This window comes from Hyperoodon ampullatus (assembly GCF_949752795.1).
Source record: "Hyperoodon ampullatus genome assembly, chromosome: 1".
Taxonomy (NCBI): Eukaryota; Metazoa; Chordata; class Mammalia; order Artiodactyla; family Ziphiidae; genus Hyperoodon; species Hyperoodon ampullatus.
The window spans coordinates 8,061,126-8,081,538 of record NC_136914.1 but is presented as its reverse complement, the minus strand read 5'-3'; the positions used below and the strand labels follow the sequence as shown (position 1 = coordinate 8,081,538).

Sequence of the window (20,413 nt, the reverse complement as noted above, 5' to 3'; positions counted from 1 at the left end):
TTACTATTTGGCCTAAAATAAAACCTGGCTAAGAGATGTAATATTTATGACAAGCTGTCTATACATCCATTTCATTGTTCATTAGGTGTGCAAAATTTTATTATATTGCTCCATTTTTCTTCTATAAGATCATGAGATAACTTTCTTTTGGAATTTAGTATCAGGAAAAAGCTTATCTCTCTTGAAGAACTGATATGCTTCCTTTCATCGGGTAATGAGGATTCTCTAGTCCATCACATCTCCCTTTTTGCCCAGTCTGCCCAGAAGTTCAGAGTGAAATTTAATGTTTCTTCAGGGGAACTATATTAACCCTGATGGGGAGTATATTTATATACTTTTCCTTTATTTGCCTTTCATTTTCTATATATAATCTGACAGCTATGTAATATAAAACATTAATTTTAAGTTTCTTCAATCCTCTCCAGAAAGAAAGTTAACAAGAAATAAAGCATTATTTTATGTAAGTCAGAAGAATCTTAAAGGAGAATGAAGCACTACTTTCAAAGAACTCTGAGTCTAGAGCAGAATCTTTTCCTTATGGCAATTCACAATAAGAAAGACATTTTACATTGCAATTCAGTACATGTACATATATATTTGACATATGTATGTATATGAAACCAAATTTAAAAGCACTAATACTCAAAATGTTCTGATCTCTTTGTAAATATTAACTCAATTAATCCTCATAACCATTCCATGAGCCAGGCCCTCTTATTGTTACCCCTATTTTTTACATGAGAAAACTGAGGCACAGAAAGGTTAAGTAACTTGGCCAAAGTTGACCAGCTACCTTGTTAGTAAGTATAAAGCTGGGTTTGAGTCCAGGGAGTCTGGTTTTAGAACCCATGCTCTATTTCATTACATCTGGCAACCCGCTCTATATAATGAACCCCTTTCTAATTCTATAGTCTTTCATATTTTAAATACTTATCATGATACCCAAACTCATGGGTCATAATCACTACCCACTAATGGACCACAATCTTAAATTTTTAAACATTAATCAGGAAGGAAAAAAAACAAAACACATGTACATGATTGTCAATGGCTATTAAGAGAGTTCAAGCAGGCACTCTGAACTCTTACCATGTGAGTGAGGATGGATCAAAGGAGGCCTCACAGGGCAAGAAACAGTTAAGCTGAGGCTGGTAGAGAAGTTTATCAAGTACACAAGGCATGGGAGAAGGAGAAGGGCATTTCAGGCAGAGCACATATATAAGGCTACAAAGGGGTAAAGGATCCCCATTCATCGGGCTTCTCTGGTGGCGTAGTGGTTGAGAGTCCACCTGCCGATGCAGGGGACACGGGTTCGTGCCCCGGTCCAGGAAGATACCACATGCCACGGAGCGGCTAGGCCTGTGAGCCATGGCTGCTGAGCCTGCGTGTCCGGAGCCTGTGCTCCGCAACGGGAGAGACCACAGCAGTGAGAGGCCCGCGTACTGCAAAAAAACAAAACAAAACAAAAAGATCCCCATTCATCAATTGCCCCAACACCTGTGAGCCAAGCACTGTATGAGTACTGAGAATGCACATGTGAGGAAAGTAGCCACGGCTCCATACATACATACAAATATACACTATATATATTTATTTATAAACATATGTATATTTATAAACACACACCTCCCCGCTCAAAGTACAGAGTATTTAAAATGATCTCAGAGACTCATCCCAGTACAAAATTTTGAAAATTTCCAAATAATCTAATTAAAAATAATAGAGGAAAAATATTTCCTACAAATTTATATATTCAATTTAATAGACCAACATATGCATTGTGGGAGTCCCAGGAGGAGAACAGAGATTCTTTTAAGAAAGATGGTGAAAACTTCCCAAGTTTCATAAATGTCATGAATATAAATATTTGAGAAATTCAACAAACTCTAAGTAGGAAAATTCAAAGAGATACACATTGAGACACATTATAATCAAACTCCCAAAGGCAAAGACAAAGAGTGAATCTTTAAAGTGGCAATAGAGAAGCAACTCATCACATACACAGCATCCTCAATAAGGTTTTAAGCAGATTTCTCACTAGAAACTTTGGAGGCCAGAAAGCAGGGTCTTTTTTTTTTTTTAATTGGGGTATAGTTGTTTTACAATGTTGTGTTAGTTTCTACTGTACAGTGAAGTGAATTATATATTCAAAGTGCTAAAATAAAAAAACTGTCAACCAATAATCTTACATCTGGCAAAATTGTCCTTCTAAAGTGAGGAAGAAATTAAGAACATTCCCAGATAAACAAAAGCTGAGGAACTTTATTTCTACTGGACCTGCCCTGCAAGAAGTGCTAAAAGGAGTCCTGCAGGTTGAAAAAGAGTAACCTGAAGTCATATGAAGAAATAAAAGTCTCAGTAAAGGTAGACACATGGTCAATTATAGAAGCTAGTAGTTTTGTAACAATAGTTGGTAACTTCACATTTTGTTTTCTACATAATTTAAGAGACTAATGCATTTATAAAAATAATTATTCTAAGAACTAGCAGTATTGTATATTTGATTTGTAACTCCACATGTTGTTTTCTACATAATTTAGGATATAGCATTAAAAACACAATTATTAATGTATGTGTGGGAGCAGAGGGTATCTGTAAATCTCTATACCTTCTGGTCAGTTTTGCTGTGAACCTAAAACTCTAAAAAAATAAAGCCTTTCAATAACAAAATGATTAGTTTGTTTTTTGGATGCAAAATGTATATAGATGTAGTTTTACAACATCGATAATCAAAAGAGGTAGGAATGGAGCTCTCAAGAAGCAGTTTTTGTATGTTAGTGAAGATAAACTGGTATAAATTCAAAACAGAGGTTATAATTTTATGATATCAGATGTAAGCCCCGTGGCAACCACAAAGAAAATAGTTACAGAATATACACAAAAGGAAATGAGAAGGGAATTCAAAGGTTTCACTACAAAAAAAAAAAAATCAACATAAAAGAATACAGTAATGCAGGAAACGAGGAACAAAGAAGCTGTAAGGTACATAAAAAACAAATAGTAAGTGACAGAAGTCCCTCCTTATTAGTAATTACTTTAAATGTAAGTGGATTAAACTATCCAATCAAAGGACAGAGACTGGCAGAATGAATAAAAAAAGTGATCCAACTATGTGTTGTCTACAAGACACTCACTTTAGATCCAAAGACACAAATAGGTTTAAAATGAAATGATGGGGAAAGATATTTCATGGCAATAGTAAAAAAAGAGAGTAGGGGTGGCTATACTAATGTCAGACAAAATAGACTTGAAATTAAAAAAGGGCTATAAGAGGGTTTCCCTAGTGGGGCAGTGGTTGAGAGTCTTCCTGCCGATGCAGGGGACATGGGTTCGTGCCCCTGTCCAGGAAGATCCCACATGCTGCAGAGTGGCTGGGCCCATGAGCCATGGCCACTGGGCCTGCGCATCTGGAGCCTGTGCTCCGCAATGGGAGAGGCCACAACAGTGAGAGGCCCATGTACCGCAAAAAAAAAAAAAAAAAAAAAAAAAGGGCTATAAGAGACAAAGGAGGCCGTAATATATTAATAACAGATTCAATACAGGAAGAAGATACAACTGTCATAAACGTTCATTCACTTAATAAGAGACCATCAAAATAAATAAAGCAAAAATTGACAGAATTGAGGGGAGAAATAGACAGTTATACAATAATAGCTGGAGATTTCAATACCTTACTCTCAATAATGGATAGAACAACCAAACAGAAGATAAGTAAGAAAACAGAGGACTTGAACAATACAATAAACCAACTGGATGTAACAGATATATGCAGAACACTCTACCCAACAATGACAGAATACACAGTCTTCTCAAGGGTACACAGGACATTTTCCAGGATTGACCATATATTAGGCCAAAAATTAAGTCTTGAGAGATATCACACAAAGTACCTTCTTTGGCCACAGCTAGAGTAGTCATTAAGGGAGGGAAAACTGAAGAATTCACAAATTGTGGAAATTAAATAACACACTCTTAAACAACCAATGGATCAAAGAAGAAATCACAAGGGAAATTAGAAAATACTTAGAGATGAATGAAAATGAAAACACAACATGGCAAAACTTATGGAATTCAGTGAAGCAGTGCTAAAGGGGAAATTTATAACTATAAATGCTTAAATTTATAGAAAAGAAAGATCTTTTAAAAACATTTAAAAACAAAATGATCTCAAATCAACATTCTAACCTTACAATTTAATGAATTAGGAAAAGAACAAACTAAACCCAAAGCTTTCAGAAGAAAAAAAAAAATAAAGATTAGGGCAGAGATAAATGAAATAGAGGATAGAAAAAGAACTCAATGAAAACAAAAGTTGGTTCTTTGAAAAGATCAACAAAATTGAGAAACCTTTAGCTAGATCAACTAAGAAAAAAACAGAGAAGACTCAAAGTACTACAATCAGAAATGAAAGTAGGTTTTGCTGTACAGCACAAACTAACACAACATTGTAAAGCAACTATACTCCAATAAAAAGGAAGAAATGAAAGTAGGGACATTACTACCAATTTTAGAGATAAAAAGGATTATTAGAGAGTACTGTGAACAACTCTGTGTAAAAAATTGGATAACCTAGATGAAATGGACAAATTCCTAGAAACAAAACCTACCAAGACTGAATCATGAAGAAATAATAACCCTGAACTGACCTATAACTTGCAAGGAAAATGAGTCAGTAATCAAAAATCTCCCAACAAAGAAAAGCCCTGGATGATGGCCTCACTGATTCATTCTACCAAAAATGTAACGGACTAACACCAGTTCTTCTCAAACATTTCAAAAAACTGAATGGGAGAGAACACTTCCTATTTCTTTCTATTAGGCCAGCACTGCCCTGATACCAAAGCCAGAAAAAAATGCCTCAAGAAAAGAGAACTACAGACAAATATCTCTTATGAACATTAATTCAACAAAATACTAGTGAAGTGAATTCAGCAGCATATTAAAAGGATTATACATCATGGCCAATTGGAATGCAAGGATGGTTCAACATACTAATACTTATCAATGTAATACATCATATTAACAGAATGAAGAAAAAATTACCATATGATCATCTCAATGCAGAAAAAGTATTTGACAAAATTAAATACGCTTTCATGATAAAATACTCAACAAATTAGGAATAGAAGGAAACTGCCTCAACATAACAAAACCCATATATGAAAAACTCACAGTGAGCAACATACTCAATAGTGAAAGACTGAAAGCTTTCCTCTATGATTAGAAACAAGGCAAGAAGGCCCAGTTTCATCACTTCTATTCAACACAGTACTTAGAGCAATTAGGCAAGAAAAAGAAATAAAAGGCATTCAAACTGGAAAGGAAGAAGTAAAATTATCTCTGTTTCTAGCTGTTGTGATTTTTATATGTCGAAAACTCGAAAGATTCCACAAAAAGCCATTAGAACTAATAAACAAATTCAGCAAAGTAATAACAAATTCTGGATACAAGATCAACATTCAAAATTCAGTAGTATATGTATACACTAAGAATAAATAATCTGAAAAGGAAATTAAGAAAACAATTCCACTTACAATAACAAAAATAATAAAATACTCAGGAATTAACTTTACCAAGGAGGTAAACCACCTGTGCAATGAAAACTATAAAACATTGCTGAAAGAAATTAAAGAAGACATAAATAAATAGACATCTTATGTTCATGGATTAGAATATTTAATATTGTTATGATGTCAATACTACCTAAAGCAATTTACAGATTCAATGCAATCCCTATCAAAATACCAATGACAATTTTTTTAGAAGTAGAAAAATTCATTCTAAAATTCATATGTAATCTCAAGGAACCTGAATAACCAAAATAATCTTGAAAAAGAAAAAAGGTGGACTCACACTTCCTGATTTCAAAACTTACTACACAGTTACAGTAATCAGCGTGGTACTGGCATAAAGACAAACATATAGACCAAAGGAATAGAATAGAGAGCTCAGAAATAAATCTTCACATACATGGTCAAACAATTTTTGACAAGGGTATTAAGACTATCCAAAGGGGAAAGGACAGTTTTTTTCAACAAATGATGATGGGAAAACTAGATATCCACGTGCAAAAGAATGAAGTTGGATGCTTACCTAACACTATAGACATAAATTAACTCCAAATGGATCAAAGACCTAAACACAGTAGCTAAAAGTAGCTAAAAGAAATCATAGGGCAAAAGCTTTACAACATTGGATTTGGCAATGATTTCTTGGATATGACAGCAAAAGTACAGGCAACACAAGAAAAAACAGACAAATTAGACTTCATGAAATTAAAAAAATTTTGGTCATCAAAGGATACTATCAACAGAGTGAAAGGCAATCAATGAAATAGGAGAAAATAATTGCAAATCACATATCTGATAAGGAATTAATATCCAGAATATAGAAGTATTCCTAAAACTTAATAATAAAAAATAAACAACTCAATTCAAAAACAGAAAGGACTTGAATAAACATTTCTCCAAAGAAGAGATCCAAAGGACCAATAAGCACATGAAAAGATGCTCAACGTTACTAATCACTGGAGAAATGTAAATCAAGATTTCAGTGAGATACTCCTCACACTCATTATGATGGCTGCTAGCATGAAAGCAGAAAACGATAAATGTTGGTGAAGATGTGAAGCAACTGGAACCCGTGTGCATTGTTGGTGAGAATGAAAAATGGTACAGCCATTGTGGTGGCAGAATGGTGGTTCTCAAAAAATTTTAAATAAAGTTATCAAGTTATTCAGTAATTCCACTCCTGGGTATATACTCAAATGAATTGAGAACAGGGTCTTAAAGAGATATTTATACACCCGTGTTCACAGGAAACATTATTCACAATAGGTAAAACACTGAAGCAGCCCAAGTATCCATTGACAAATGAATGGATAAGCAAAATATAAACATACAATGGAATATTATTCAGCCTTAAAAAGGGAGGAAATTGTTACAAATGCTACAACATGGAACAAACTTGAGGATATTGCAAGCCCTAGGAAAGCAAAAGAGTACTTGTGAGCCCATGATCTGATCTTGCTTTAAGTACTGAGATGACACTGTTTACTACAATATCTCCATTTTCCAACATGGAAAACAGAATAGGGTATGGATATGAGTTAGGGGGATGATTTTTATAGAATTGCAGGAATATCAACATTTTGAGGATTATGTTTTAACCATAACAGAGAATGGGAAAGAGTCAAATTAGTTTTGGATATTCCCATGCAAGCTTTTCTTAATATGGACAGAACACAATATCAGAAACAAAGCTCAACTTAGTAAAATCATCTTGCCCCATGACTTATGCATGATGAGGCTTGGTCATTGTTCACCCCACTTCTAATTCCAACTGATTCAACCTCTGTAATACCTGGATGCTTATCCCTTTTAATCACTTTGTTCTTCATTACTAAATTTCCCAAATGATTTCTAAGTAGAGTGCCATTATGCACTTCCAGGTTTATGAGCTATTGTAGGAAAAGTCACATTCTCTGGCTATATTCTACACATTTCTAAAGCAGTAGGTTTATACTTAAAGCAATCTTATGGTAGTAACAGTAAGTTTAAGCAATTTATAGACATTTAAAAAAACTGTTTGCAATAGCTCAGTGGGCTCTGCAAATTATATTGTTTAGTACAGCATAAAAAATTTCTGAAAAGTTTACTATAAGTTGAAATTTTAAAAAAATTCCCCTCATTAGTTAGCATTACTGTTTGAAATGTATCTCACTAAAAACTCTGTCTTCTAAACATGAAGAATATGATACCTAGCAAAAAGTAAATATGTAACTATCCATATTTAAAGAAAAATGATAAATTAATATTACTACCTACATCAAGACAAAGTTAATGCAAACTATTTAGGATATTTACATTATAACTTTTAAAAGCCAAAGAAAAATGATCAATGACAGTTAACTATAATAGCTGAAGTGAGAATTGTCTACATGTGTTTCATATAGAGAATCTCTTTTAACTTCCACAAGATAGTCCTATTATTATTATTATGGTCTCCAAATAGTTGTGGAAATCAAAGATTAGCCAAGTCACGTAACCTGCAAAAAATTACAGAACTATTAAGTAGCAAAGCCAAATTTCCAGCTGAGGAAGAAATCATCTCCCCTAACAGCCAGAGCTGCAATGTCATGATTCCTATGCTTTTCCCTTACAAAGATTTTTTTTAGGTCTATTTAGAGCTGATAAGTTTAAACACCATATGTGAAAATAATATTTTAAAGAAAACTTTTTTTAACATCTTTATTGGAGTATAATTGCTTTACAATGTTTAGTTTCTGCTGTATAACAAAGTGAATCAGCTATATGTTTACATATATCCCCATATCCCTTCCCTCTTGCATCTCCCTCCCACCCTCCCTATCCTATCCCTCTAGGTGGTCACAAAGCACTGATCTGATCTCGCTGTGCTATGCAGCTGTTAAGGCAAACTTTTAAAGAACATAAAGACATAAATGCCTAAGAAATTGGCATTTCTGTGTTCCATTGACATTTGAAATCTTTCCTCCTTTCGTATTTATTTAGACTTGGCTTTGGTGTAAATTTGAGATCCTTTTTGCACTTATTAAACAATTTTTAAAAGTGCCTTTCAACTGCATTTTTTTAAATTCCCAAATTATAAACTTTATTGATATCAATATTCTTTTAAAATATTTATTGTCAAAAATTCTTTTCTTTCCTAGTTTCACATCTTAGAGATCTGCTGTGGAAGACAGTATCAGAATGTAAATAAGTAAGTAAATAATAAAAATTAAAAGGAGTGGCATCTCTCCTGTGTTCCCATGTGTATTCTCTGCTGTTGCTTTTTTTTATACATTCAGGAGAAAGTAAGGAATAGTTGTCTCTCCACCTCAGAACACCAAAATCCTATCTCTTTTTCTTGAATAAGGAAGAAGATCTTAAAACCCAATTTGCTACCTAGAAGGAAAGAGGGTCATCCTCATTTCCTTCTCTCTCCTGCCTATTCCTGTTAGTCAAGTAACCATTTATTCAGCAATTGGCATCTTCAGAAAGTTCAACTGGCAAACCTCTGCATGGAATTTAATTTATTACTTTAAAAGAGACTCAAAATGTTTTGAAGAGAAAACAAGATATCACAAAATTATTCAAAAGTAAACAAGATGAATGAAGCAGAGGAAGAGCTCACCTAAAGGGGCCTAAATTCCCATAATGTTATCATGAAATAGTATATCCTGAATAAACATCTTCACCTTGTTACAGATACTTTGAGTGCCTGACCATGGTGCAAATCCAAATGCTAAATTTGCTCATAACAAGTATATCTGTAGTTTGTAAAAGCACCTTTGGAAGACAGTTTTGGAATATTTTCAAGATGAAAACCTAAGATGGGCAAAATGCTAGTTTACTTTAACTGAGTAAGTATAATACAGTTCAAAGGCAGGAGAGAAAGGCTGTGCTGCCCAAGTGACACTCAGTAAACACCAACTGGTGACGCTGAAAGATATTCTGAAAGAAAGTAATATCTTAGAGATGCACACAATTTTGAACTAAATCTATTCTTCTGTATAATAGAACTTGATATCTGAAGCAGAAAATAATATTGAGCAGATTAACATTCTCTGTCCCTTGATAATTTTGCTTATTTGTATCCTCATATACACAGCTAAAGCTGTAAAAACTGCCCCCCAGAAAATTTTATTTGAATCTATAAATACACTTTTATTACTTAGCTACTCAAAGCAATTATGATATGATAATAAGTGATACTTTAAGTATCACTTAAATAATGCATTCTGATAATATAATACAGAATAAAAAAGCACAAAGTACAGAACTACAACATGCCCTTCTTTAGTTGTTAAAGATCAGTTGAATACTATCAATGGACTATTCAACAATTTATCTAAGAAAGTCAAATTACCAGTGTCAAATATGTTGTACTTTAGTACAATACGTTTGAAAAAAAATACCTATTAGGCACAGCAATAATCTGGTCACTTAAAAAGTAATAAAGCATAGTATAATTCCTTCTGTAAATGTGGATGATAAAAAACTCAGAAGCCCTTTGCCTTTGAACCATTTTACCCCATTCCAAAGTAAGATGATCCCCCATCAATTGGGTTTGACCATTCCAGTAACAACTACTTTAGCTTGGCTTGTTCAATTACTCACTTAAATTTTATATTCTTACTTGTAAACATATAACATTTTTGAGGAATTAAACTTCCTCAATACAACAGTTAAACTAGCTACCTACAACACTGCACTAAAAAATGTTGTAATAGAAAAGTATTCACAGCAGGATACCTATTTCATGGTGTTAGTAATCCGACATTTATTCTTCACTAATTTATTCATTTAACAGCAAGTTATTGAGCTCCGCCCGAGTGCCAGGCCCTGTTTAAGCCCTGGGGACACAGTGGCATACACACAGACACGCCCCTGTCCTGTGGAGCATCCATTCCACTAAGGATGACACAGCTGACGTACAAACTCCCAACAGAAGATGAGGACCAGCTGACTGCAGAAATACACCCAGGTGATTTGACTGGCAATAAGTGTGGGTGGGGTGAGGGCTCCTTGATTATGGGGCCAGGGAATAGAAGACTGAGGTCACATTTAAGGTGACACCTGCATGACAAGAAGTGTCAGCGGTAAGGCCACACTGAAAGGAGTGTGTGGTAGGGAGAATGGGGGATAAGGCCAGAGAGGTCAGCAAAGCCCAAATCACACATAGCTTTAGGTCATGATGAAGAGTTGAGTTTATCACAAGACCAATGGGAAGCTCTTGGAGGGTTTTAAACAGGTGCGTGTCCCCATGATCTAATTTTTAAAAGGTCATTCTGGTGGCTGAATTGTAGTGGAATTCAAGGGGATATTAGAAGAGCAAGTAGGAGACTCTTCTAGTGATCTTGGCAAGAGATGCTGGTGACTATGCAATGAAGAGAATAGATGAACACAGGATAAGTTTTGGAGTACTATCTGTACTCCAAATAGATGTACTATCTGATAGTACATACTGATGGATTAGATGGGGGAGTGGTGGTGAAGGCAAGGTGAAACTCAAGGCTGCCTTGGTACCATTTACTGAACTGAGGGAAGACTGGGGGAGGGATATTAGGAGGGGGGAGTGTGAGGGGCAGCAGAGGTAAAGCAAGAGTCCAGTGGGGGGCCATGTTAGCCTTGTGATGTGTATTAAAAATCCAAGTAAATATGTCAAGGAGGCAGTTGGATATAAAAATTTGAAGCTTAATGGAGAGGTCAGGGCTGGATTTATAAATGTGATAGCCATCAGGTATTCCTTGTATTTAAAGCTATAGGACTAGATCCAGGTAGAGAGTGTAGCTGGAATAGAGGGTCAAAGACCCACCCCTAGAACAATCCACCACTGAGAGTTTGGAAACAGAAAAGCAGCCATCAAAGGAGACTGAAGGCAGCATAGTTGAAGAGTTTGGAGGAAAACCATAGAATATGGCACCCTGGAAGCCACAAGCACAGAATGTTCAAGGAGAGAGTATTCATCTCTATCAAATAATGTGAAGACATCAAGCAAGATGAGGACAGAAACATGACCATTAGATAAAAATGGAGGACATCACTCACAGTAAACAGATTTCAGTGAGTTCTGGGTCTGGAAACCTATTTAGAGTCAATTGAGGTAAGAATGGGATGTCGAAAGATGGAGACAATGCTTCTGGTTACTGCGAAGGGTACAGAAAAATGGGGTAGAAACTGGAGGAGGATAAGAAGTCAAGGGAGATACTAGGGTAGATACGAATGCTAGTGAGATTGCTCCAATGGAAAAGGAGAAACTGATGATACAGCAAGAAAACACATTTAACTGGTGGAGAAAGTCTTGGAACAAGTAAGAGGGGATGGTATCCAGAGCACGAGTAGAGACATCATCCTTAGACAAGAACAGGAACTCTCCACCCATTGCAATAGGAGGGACACAGAGTGTGAGTTTACGTATTAGTAGGTTGGTATGTTTTGGAGTAGATGATGAAGTGTTATTCTGGGACTAGACAAAGAACACATCCATATTACAGGATATCAAAGCTAGTGTACATGAATTATGTAAGTATATATTTCTGTTAGCATCGTAGGGAAGAATAAGGCAGTTTAGAGAGGAATTTGAGGATATATCTTAGATACTGCTTTCGCCTGATTGGAAATTTGATTCACCAATTTCTCCCCTTCATATTCTTGTATAGTGAGGATCTGTGATGCACCAGTTTGATCATTTTGTAATGTTAACAGATAGGGAGTCAAACTCAAAATCTGTCTTCTTTGGCAAGTTTTATCCAACATCTTAGTTTTCTCTGATTTTTTCCAGACCTCTAGGCTGCACCTCACAGTATAATTATGCAACTCATTCATTGCATATATATTTCCTGCTTGTATTATTTCAAATAGAGACAAGGATAAGACCAACTACTTTATACTAAAATAACATTGTTTTCCCCCTCTGTGAAAAACCTAGTGTTAGATATAAAGTAGGCACTTAATAAATGCTTGCTGACCAATTTATCTTTTTAGAGTTCAATGGCTGATAAAAAGTTTTACACAGAAATTCTTTGGAATATGCATAATTCCTCATGGCACCTGCTGGGTGCTGCTGAGAGATGCTGAAATCAATTTTCTCCTTTACATGCTATTCAATTTGTTTGGGGCAAGATATATCAATCAGGAGCATAATAGTGAGCCAAGTACAAGTTACCTTCCTACTAAGGTTTGCATCTTTGAGCTTTGATATAAAAAAGTATTCAAGTGTAGGAAGCTTTAAGGAGAATTCAACAGTAAGGGTTGAGAATTACCCAGGGCTACTTGTGTTCTGTAGCATAATATGGATTTGAAATCAATTTGGTAATATCCTTAGTGAAAAAAGATAATATTTGTAACAGAACACTCATTAACATAGCCTATTTTGCATTGTCTTATAATAATGTTTTCTTCAGTGCAGACTGAAAGCAGATTTTAAGCATATAGATGTCTAATTTGTTAAAATATGTGAAGCATAAGTTTAATTCCAAATTTAATTCCTAATTCTTAAGCCAATTATAGCTGTTTAGATATCACTATATTTAAATCAGAAAACAAATATCACTCATATATATTTTTCTTTTAAGAAGGAATTGTATCATCAGACAACACTGACCTTTAATTTTGTCCAACAGGCTACCATGGAAAGCTAATGAATTAGCAATTAGAATAGCAGTTAAAAACCAAAGGTCCCAGATATTACACTTGGCAGTCAATAGAACTCCAAGGAAGACAGTGATTATAGCTACTATAAATTTTGTCACTCTATAAAATAAAGCAGCTACTGATAGAATGAACTATTCCATTTTTCCATGCTATATGCATACTGACAATTATCTAATGAAATATATCAAGAGACTTAGAATTTTAGACTATGTGAAAACCTATACCAAAACCATCAATAGGAATACCCTGTCAGTGGAATCCCATAGCACTAGGCAACATTAATAGAGACAATCTTTTAAAAGCACTTATTGTATAAAATATTTTTGAATAGTTGAATTCATTTAATGAATTCTGTAAGATGCATGTGCATATATAAGATTTCTATTTGTCAATACTTACATATAAAAATCTGATAACAGAGTCACCAAGTCTATAGGCAAGAAATATTAAACTTGTTTAGCTAGTATTCTAGGTTTCTATTTATTTCTCACTAACCTACATGGATTTTTATACTGTTTTTACTCAGATCATAAATTAGGTTCTGACTAGCCATAAAATGGCAAAGTTTACTTTTTCATTAAAAAAATAAATCCAGACAATTTAGAATTATTTTTAAATTAACCAATAAACTATGATCCATTAATTCTTTTTGTGGGTTCTTGACGGGAGAGAGAATATACATTAGTAAGGACTTTTTTTAAATCACCAGGAAAAAAAGATATACGAATCCTTCTCTTAAAGTGTTTTTTTCTCCCCCATGGAGGCAATATACCTTAAAATGGAAGTTATTAAGCAATTAATGACACAAACTTAACTAAAATATTGCAAATACGATAGTATAATATCTTGGTAAATATGAGAATTCTGAAAGTCATAAAATTAAAGACTGATATGTGTAAGATCAATAGACATGATTTATCACTATTTAATATGAGCTTTAATTTTTAAATGCTATGTTCCAATGAAAAAGTGGACTGCACAGGAAAATTGAAATTTCAATAAAGAAACAAGACAAAATAAACAAACTTTATATTAAAGTACCTTTAAGAGGTATATACTTACGCAGCAACCTCCTCTTTTGACAATCCTTTGAAATTCACCTCCAGATAATGATCTATGTCATCTTTTTCTTTGATCAATTGAGACCTAAATGAAATGGAAAGAAATAATAAAGCACTGCCTTAAATCGAGTTGAAAAGCTACCAAACATAAAATGCCACCAGAAGAACAGAACATTCTGGGGATAATATCATAGATAATAAATGTTCTGCAAGAGCTATAGAGTTAGGTTGTTCACTGATAATTTCAAAATTTTAATTTTCTTGAATGGAAAGAGGCAGGGAAGAATACTAACCTCAGTGTGTAAACAAATAAAACACCAACACATTAAAATACTCTGCATTCTTAAGTAAATGGGGTTTTCTCCTCAAAGCATTAAACGATCTTCCATTTTACTCATGTTCTCTCACAATATAACTTTCCAGCTACAGAAGTCAGATTCTGTTTGGCACAGGATCTTGAACTAATAATACTTATTTGATACAAATGTGTTAAAATTATTGGCTGCAAACATTACAGAATTTTGCTCTGACATGCAGTTTGAGTGGTTTTTAAAATCACACATAAAACTCAAATTATTATTAAAAGTTCAAGGTGAAAGTGATTTTAAGAAGACTTTAATGAGAAATATATTACACATGTAGTATGTTGAATCTTCATACACCTGGCACCTTTAAAAATAAGCAGACTATGAACATCTTATGACAATAGGAGTATGGGATACAGATACCTTTTTATTCAGAAGCTAATGGAGAATGTTGATAACAAAGCTTTGCCTTAAATGATTATGATAAAAATGTTTTTCTTCAATAAAATGAATACAAAAATTTTTTTATTTAAAATCTCTCTTATTCTAGGGATGTGATACTGGGCTATGTTTTTGCTCGTGTTGAAAAGAAAATGTAATCTCAATTATTACAAAAGGCAGGAAGAAGAAGCTAGCTATTTCAGATTTTGTAAATATTTCACATTATTCAAAAGGAAAATGGAAAATAATGTATATACTGGAATTATGCATCTATTGAAATTTTTCTGTTTTTCACATTATTTGAAAATAAAATTACAATTTTCTACACTTCTATTTTACAATTTCTACAGTTTTCAATTCTATTACCAAAGAACTTTGATGGTAGTTTAGCTGAATGTATTTATTTTGGTCCAGGGGCTTTGGTCTTTGCCAGAAATACCAAAAATGAGGAATGGTCCTTCTCAGAACAAAGCAGTCTCATAATACTTTGATCATTATGCCTTGTAGGAATTGAAAGGTAAGCATAAGAAAAATCAAACCTATATATAGGTTTTAATTTTCTTGAATGGAAAGAGGCAGGGAAGAATACTAACCTCAGTGTGTAAACAAATAAAACACCAACACATTGAAATACTCTGCATTCTTAAGTAAATGGGGTTTTCTCCACATCCACCTATCCTATATATAGGTTTATATTGATAAATAATATGTGCATTACTAAAAATCAATAAAACTATAAGTGGATATTTCTAAATAACACAATCTTAGTTAACATTCATAATTATGATAAAATACATCAAGTTCCTGCCCTGCAGTTTTTTGGCTGCAGTTGAAAACTCCATAAGCTCAGCAGACATTCACAGTGGTGGCTCGATGATGCATTTTCAAGCCCCAGGATCATTTCAGGAGCTAAATCGTGCCTGCCAGTTTACCCCGGTAGTAAGACTGTGTTGTCCTTCCTCCAAAACAGAAATCAGTGCTTGGGACCTTGCGGTTTAGATGCCATACATCTTTCATGCCTAAAGCTTCTGCTTTCAATTCTCCACACGTATTTTAAAAAGGAAATGTATTTCCAAAGCTTTACAGGAAGCACAATATAATGGTAATAGAAAATAAAATGATCAAATGAGTGCTAGCCTGCTAAATAAATATATTCTTAATCTTTGAATGAGGTTCATCAATCCTTCTGAAACAGCAAATTTGAATATTCTGAATATAACAGTATACTTTTGTTTTTAAACAATTTTGTTTTCTGAGATATGCTATTTACATTTTTTACTGCAAGAAATTCGTTCTGTAGGAATAAAAAATGAAAGTCAGGGTCACGTACCTTGGAATTGTTCTGGGGGAACATGGCAGCTTCTGTCTGGCTAAGGCCGTAAGCTTTGGGCGTGTCACGCACAGTGGGGGCAGCGTGGTCATTTTGGACTACCAAAAAAAAAAAAAAAACAGAAATGGTGTTTTAAAGAATAAATCATTCAAAGAATCTTTTAAGACATTATTAGAGATCCACAGTCAGTTGTCTGAGCTGAGAATGCCTCTGTGTGTAGACCTATAGCTCTGTTATTCAGGCATGAAGCTCAGAGAGTGAATTCTGCAGGTTGCTTCTCTCATTATTTTCTTCTACTATCTGCCTTTTGGCCAATTTATTACTTGTCTGCATCTCCATCACAAAGTGGAAAAGGAGAAAATCTGGTAAATGCATTGAAGATTCAGACAATTAGGAGCTTTGTTATGGGTTTTGTTAGTGGAGCTGGTTGCAATTAAAAAGTGAAGATTTTTAGGACAGCTATAGATTTCAAATGCTCATGCTTTTCTCTCCTGTTACAATCAATAATTAAAATTTTTTCATACTTTGCTGTCTTCTAAAAACTTTCTCACTCACAAATAAAGCCTTTCCCTTAGAAGTGATAAATGCTAAGAACAATTCTTAACAAGGAGACAGCTTCCCTGAGAGAGCACATAGCTACAACAGTATACAAATCACTTCAAAATGTAGTGGTTTAATCACACCAAAAAGAATGAAATACCTAGGAATAAACCTACCTAAGTAGGCAAAAGACCTGTACTCTGAAACCTATAAGACGTTGATGAAAGAAGTTGAAGACAATACAAACAGATGGAAAGATACACCATGTTCTTGGATTGGAAGAATAAATATTGTTAAAATGACCATACTACCCATGGCAATCTACAGATTCAATGCAATCCCTATCAAATTACCAATGGCATTTTTCACAAAACTGGAACAAAAAATTTGAGAATTTGTATGGAAATACAAAAGACCCCAAATAGCCAAAACAATCTTGACAAAGAAGAATGGAGCTGGAGGAATCACACTCCCTGATTTCACACTATACTACAAAGCTACAGTAACCAAAACAGTATGGTACCAGCACAAAAACAGACACAAAGATCAATGGAACAGGATAGAAAGCCCAGAAATAAGTCCACACTCTTATGGTCAACAAATCTATGATGAAGGAGGTGAGAGTATACAATGGAAAAAAGACAAGCTCTTCAATAAGTGGTGCTGGGAAAACTGGACAGTTACATGTAAAAGAATGAAATTAGAACATTCTCTAACACCATATACAAAATTAAACTCAAAATGGATTAAAGGCCTAAATGTAAGACTGGATATAAAGTTCCTAGAGGAAAACATAGGCAGAACATTCTTTGACATAAATTGCAGCAATATTTTTTGATCTGTCTCCCAGAGTAATGGAAACAAAAGCAAAGATAAACAAATGGCACCTAATTAAACTTAAAAGACTTTGCACAGCAAAGGAAACCATAAACAAAATGAAAAGACAACCTATGAAATGAGAGAAAATATTTGCAAACAATGTGACCGACAAGGGATTAATTTCCAAAATGTACAAATAGCTTATACAGCTCAATATCAAAAAAGCAAATAACCCAATCAAAAAATGGGCAGAGACCTAAATAGACATATCTCCAAAGAAGACATACAGATGGCCAACAGGCACATGAAAAGATGTTCAACATCACTAATTATTAGAGAAATACAAATCAAAACTACAATGAGGTGTCACCTCACACACGAGTCAGAATGGCCATCATGAAAAAGCCTGCAAGTAATAAATGCTGGAGAGAGTGTTAAGCAAAAGGAAATCTCCTACACTGTGGGTAGGAATGTAAATTGATACAGCCACTATGGATAACAGTATGGAGTTTCCTTAAAAAAACTAAAAATAGAGTTACCATATGATCCAGCAATCCCATTCCTGGGCACATATCTGGAAAAGATGAAAACTCTAAATCAAAAAGATACATGCACCCCCATGTTCACAGCAGCACTATTTACAATAGCCAAGACATGGGAGCAACCTAAATGCCCATCGACCAATGAATGGATAAAGAAGATATTATACACACACACACACACGCACACACACACACAGTGGAAATATTACTCAGCCATAAAAAGAATGAAATAATGCCATTTGCAGCAACACAGATGGACCTAGAGATTATCATACTAAGTGAAGTAAGTCAGACAGAGAAAGACAAATATCATATGATATTACTTATATGTGGAATCTTAAAAAAAATGATACAAATGACCTTATTTACAAAATGGAAATAGACTCACAGATGCAGTAAAAAAAAAAAAAAACTTATGGTTACCAAAGGGGAAAAGGGGAGGGATAAATTAGAAATTTGGGATTAACAGATACACACTACTATATATAAAATAGATAAACAATAAGATCTACTGTAGAGCACAAGGGACCATATTCAGTACCTTGTAATAACCTATACTGGAAAAGAATTTGAAAAAGAATATATATATATAATTGAATCAATTTGCTATATACTTGAAACATTGTAAATCAACTATACTTCAACTAAAAAAATGTAGTGGTTTAAAACAACAATCAAAGTTAAAAAAAGTCTTTTACTTTATGTGGATCAGGAATTAGGAGAAAGCACAATGGGAATGGATGGCTTTTCCCTACTCAGTTTTGACTGGGACCTCTGCTGGGAAGACTCAGAAGCATGGGGGTAACTCAGTGGTGGGAAACAGGAATTTTCTGTAAGGTCTTCATTCATGTAACTGGTGGCTGATGCTACTAGCTGGGACCTCAACTGGGGCTATCTGTCAGAACACATACATGTGACCTCCTCATACGGCTTGGGCTTCCTCTCAGCATGGCAGCCTCAGACTTCTTAGGTGGCAACTCAGGGCTCCAAAGGCAAGTACCCAAAGAAAAGCCAGATGGAAGCTGTGCCCGCTTCTAGGGCCTGGCTTTGGAAGTCACATAGCATCTCTTCCACTGTAAAAATCGGCTGTTCACCAGTAGCGAACGGATGAATAAGAGCAGAAAAAGATGAAGTCAGAGAAGCTAAGGAGAAATCTGGTGCTGTTCTGATGGTATAGAGTCTTGAAGGTTACTGTAAAAAAAACTGACTTTTACTCTGATTGGAGGATTTTGAGCCCAGGAGTGACATGGTCTGAGTTACACCTTGAAAGGAATACTCTGGCTTCTCTTTCGGACTTAGACTGTAGGGGGCAGAAGGGAAGGCAGCGGAGGCCAGTTGGAGGTTGCTGTGAAATCTGGGTGACAGAGAATGGCAGAGGTGGAGAGACATGGTCACAGCCGAGGGAGCACCACCTGTGGCCAGCAGAGACAAGATACTCCTCTAGTGCTACAAAGCCATGGGGGGACGGAGGGTGGAAAGCAATGAGATTTGAGGGAAAATCTTTTGAAATTCAGTGTAGAAATAGGCAGTTTTTTCTTTCTGAAAAAAAGATTATTACTCCAGCCTGAAAATAATTATTCACATAATTAAAGAGAATATTCTAATGGAGATCAGTGTCATGATAGAACAGAATCCTGATATTACCCAGATTATCAGTGCATGGTATGATCCATGAAATATAAGGTCAACTTATTGTTATACAGTTATAGCTTTAAAGCACTCAGTCTAAACAGCAAATGTTAGTCCTCTCCTCCAAAACAAACATTAGAAACATACTATATTATACTCCATAACTTCCTAATATAGTGACTTAACTCTTTTGTATTAAAAAAAATCTATTTTTCTGATCACATGTTATATCAACTCTTTGAGTTAATTGAATAACCAGAACTTACTAAACGGCAACATTATGTGGACCATGCGGTAAGAAGTTAAAACTAACATAGGATTAGACCTCGTGTACAGATTTGAAGGGCAAAGGCTCCCCAAACCTACCTCTTGTAAGCCTACTTCACAGAAGCTGTGAAGACTCTACGTTCCAGAGTCCTCCAAGGATATGGAGCAAATCTGGGCCATCTCAGTTCTTAACCCAGACCTCTCTGCCCCCAGGGGATTTGGAAAGGGAAAGAAACAATGCCTGTGCTGGCTTCAGCACGCAGGTCCTTCCCTGACAAATTAAGACTTTGTTCTGAGAGCTCCC

At 34.8% G+C, this 20,413-nt stretch overlaps 1 protein-coding gene across 1 annotated transcript in view; it reads right to left on the bottom strand.

The window, feature by feature from the left end:
* The window catches only part of TTC29 (tetratricopeptide repeat domain 29), a gene marked incomplete at both ends in the record, with an annotated part of 250,407 nt that extends 234,003 nt beyond the window's left edge, over nt 1-16,404 (bottom strand). The window contains 2 exons of the mRNA XM_079697160.1: nt 14,238-14,321; nt 16,313-16,404. Of these exons, the coding sequence (XP_079553286.1) occupies nt 14,238-14,321; nt 16,313-16,404 (176 nt within the window). The remainder of the gene's footprint in view (nt 1-14,237; nt 14,322-16,312) is intronic.
* Nucleotides 16,405-20,413: the final 4,009 nt, after the last annotated feature.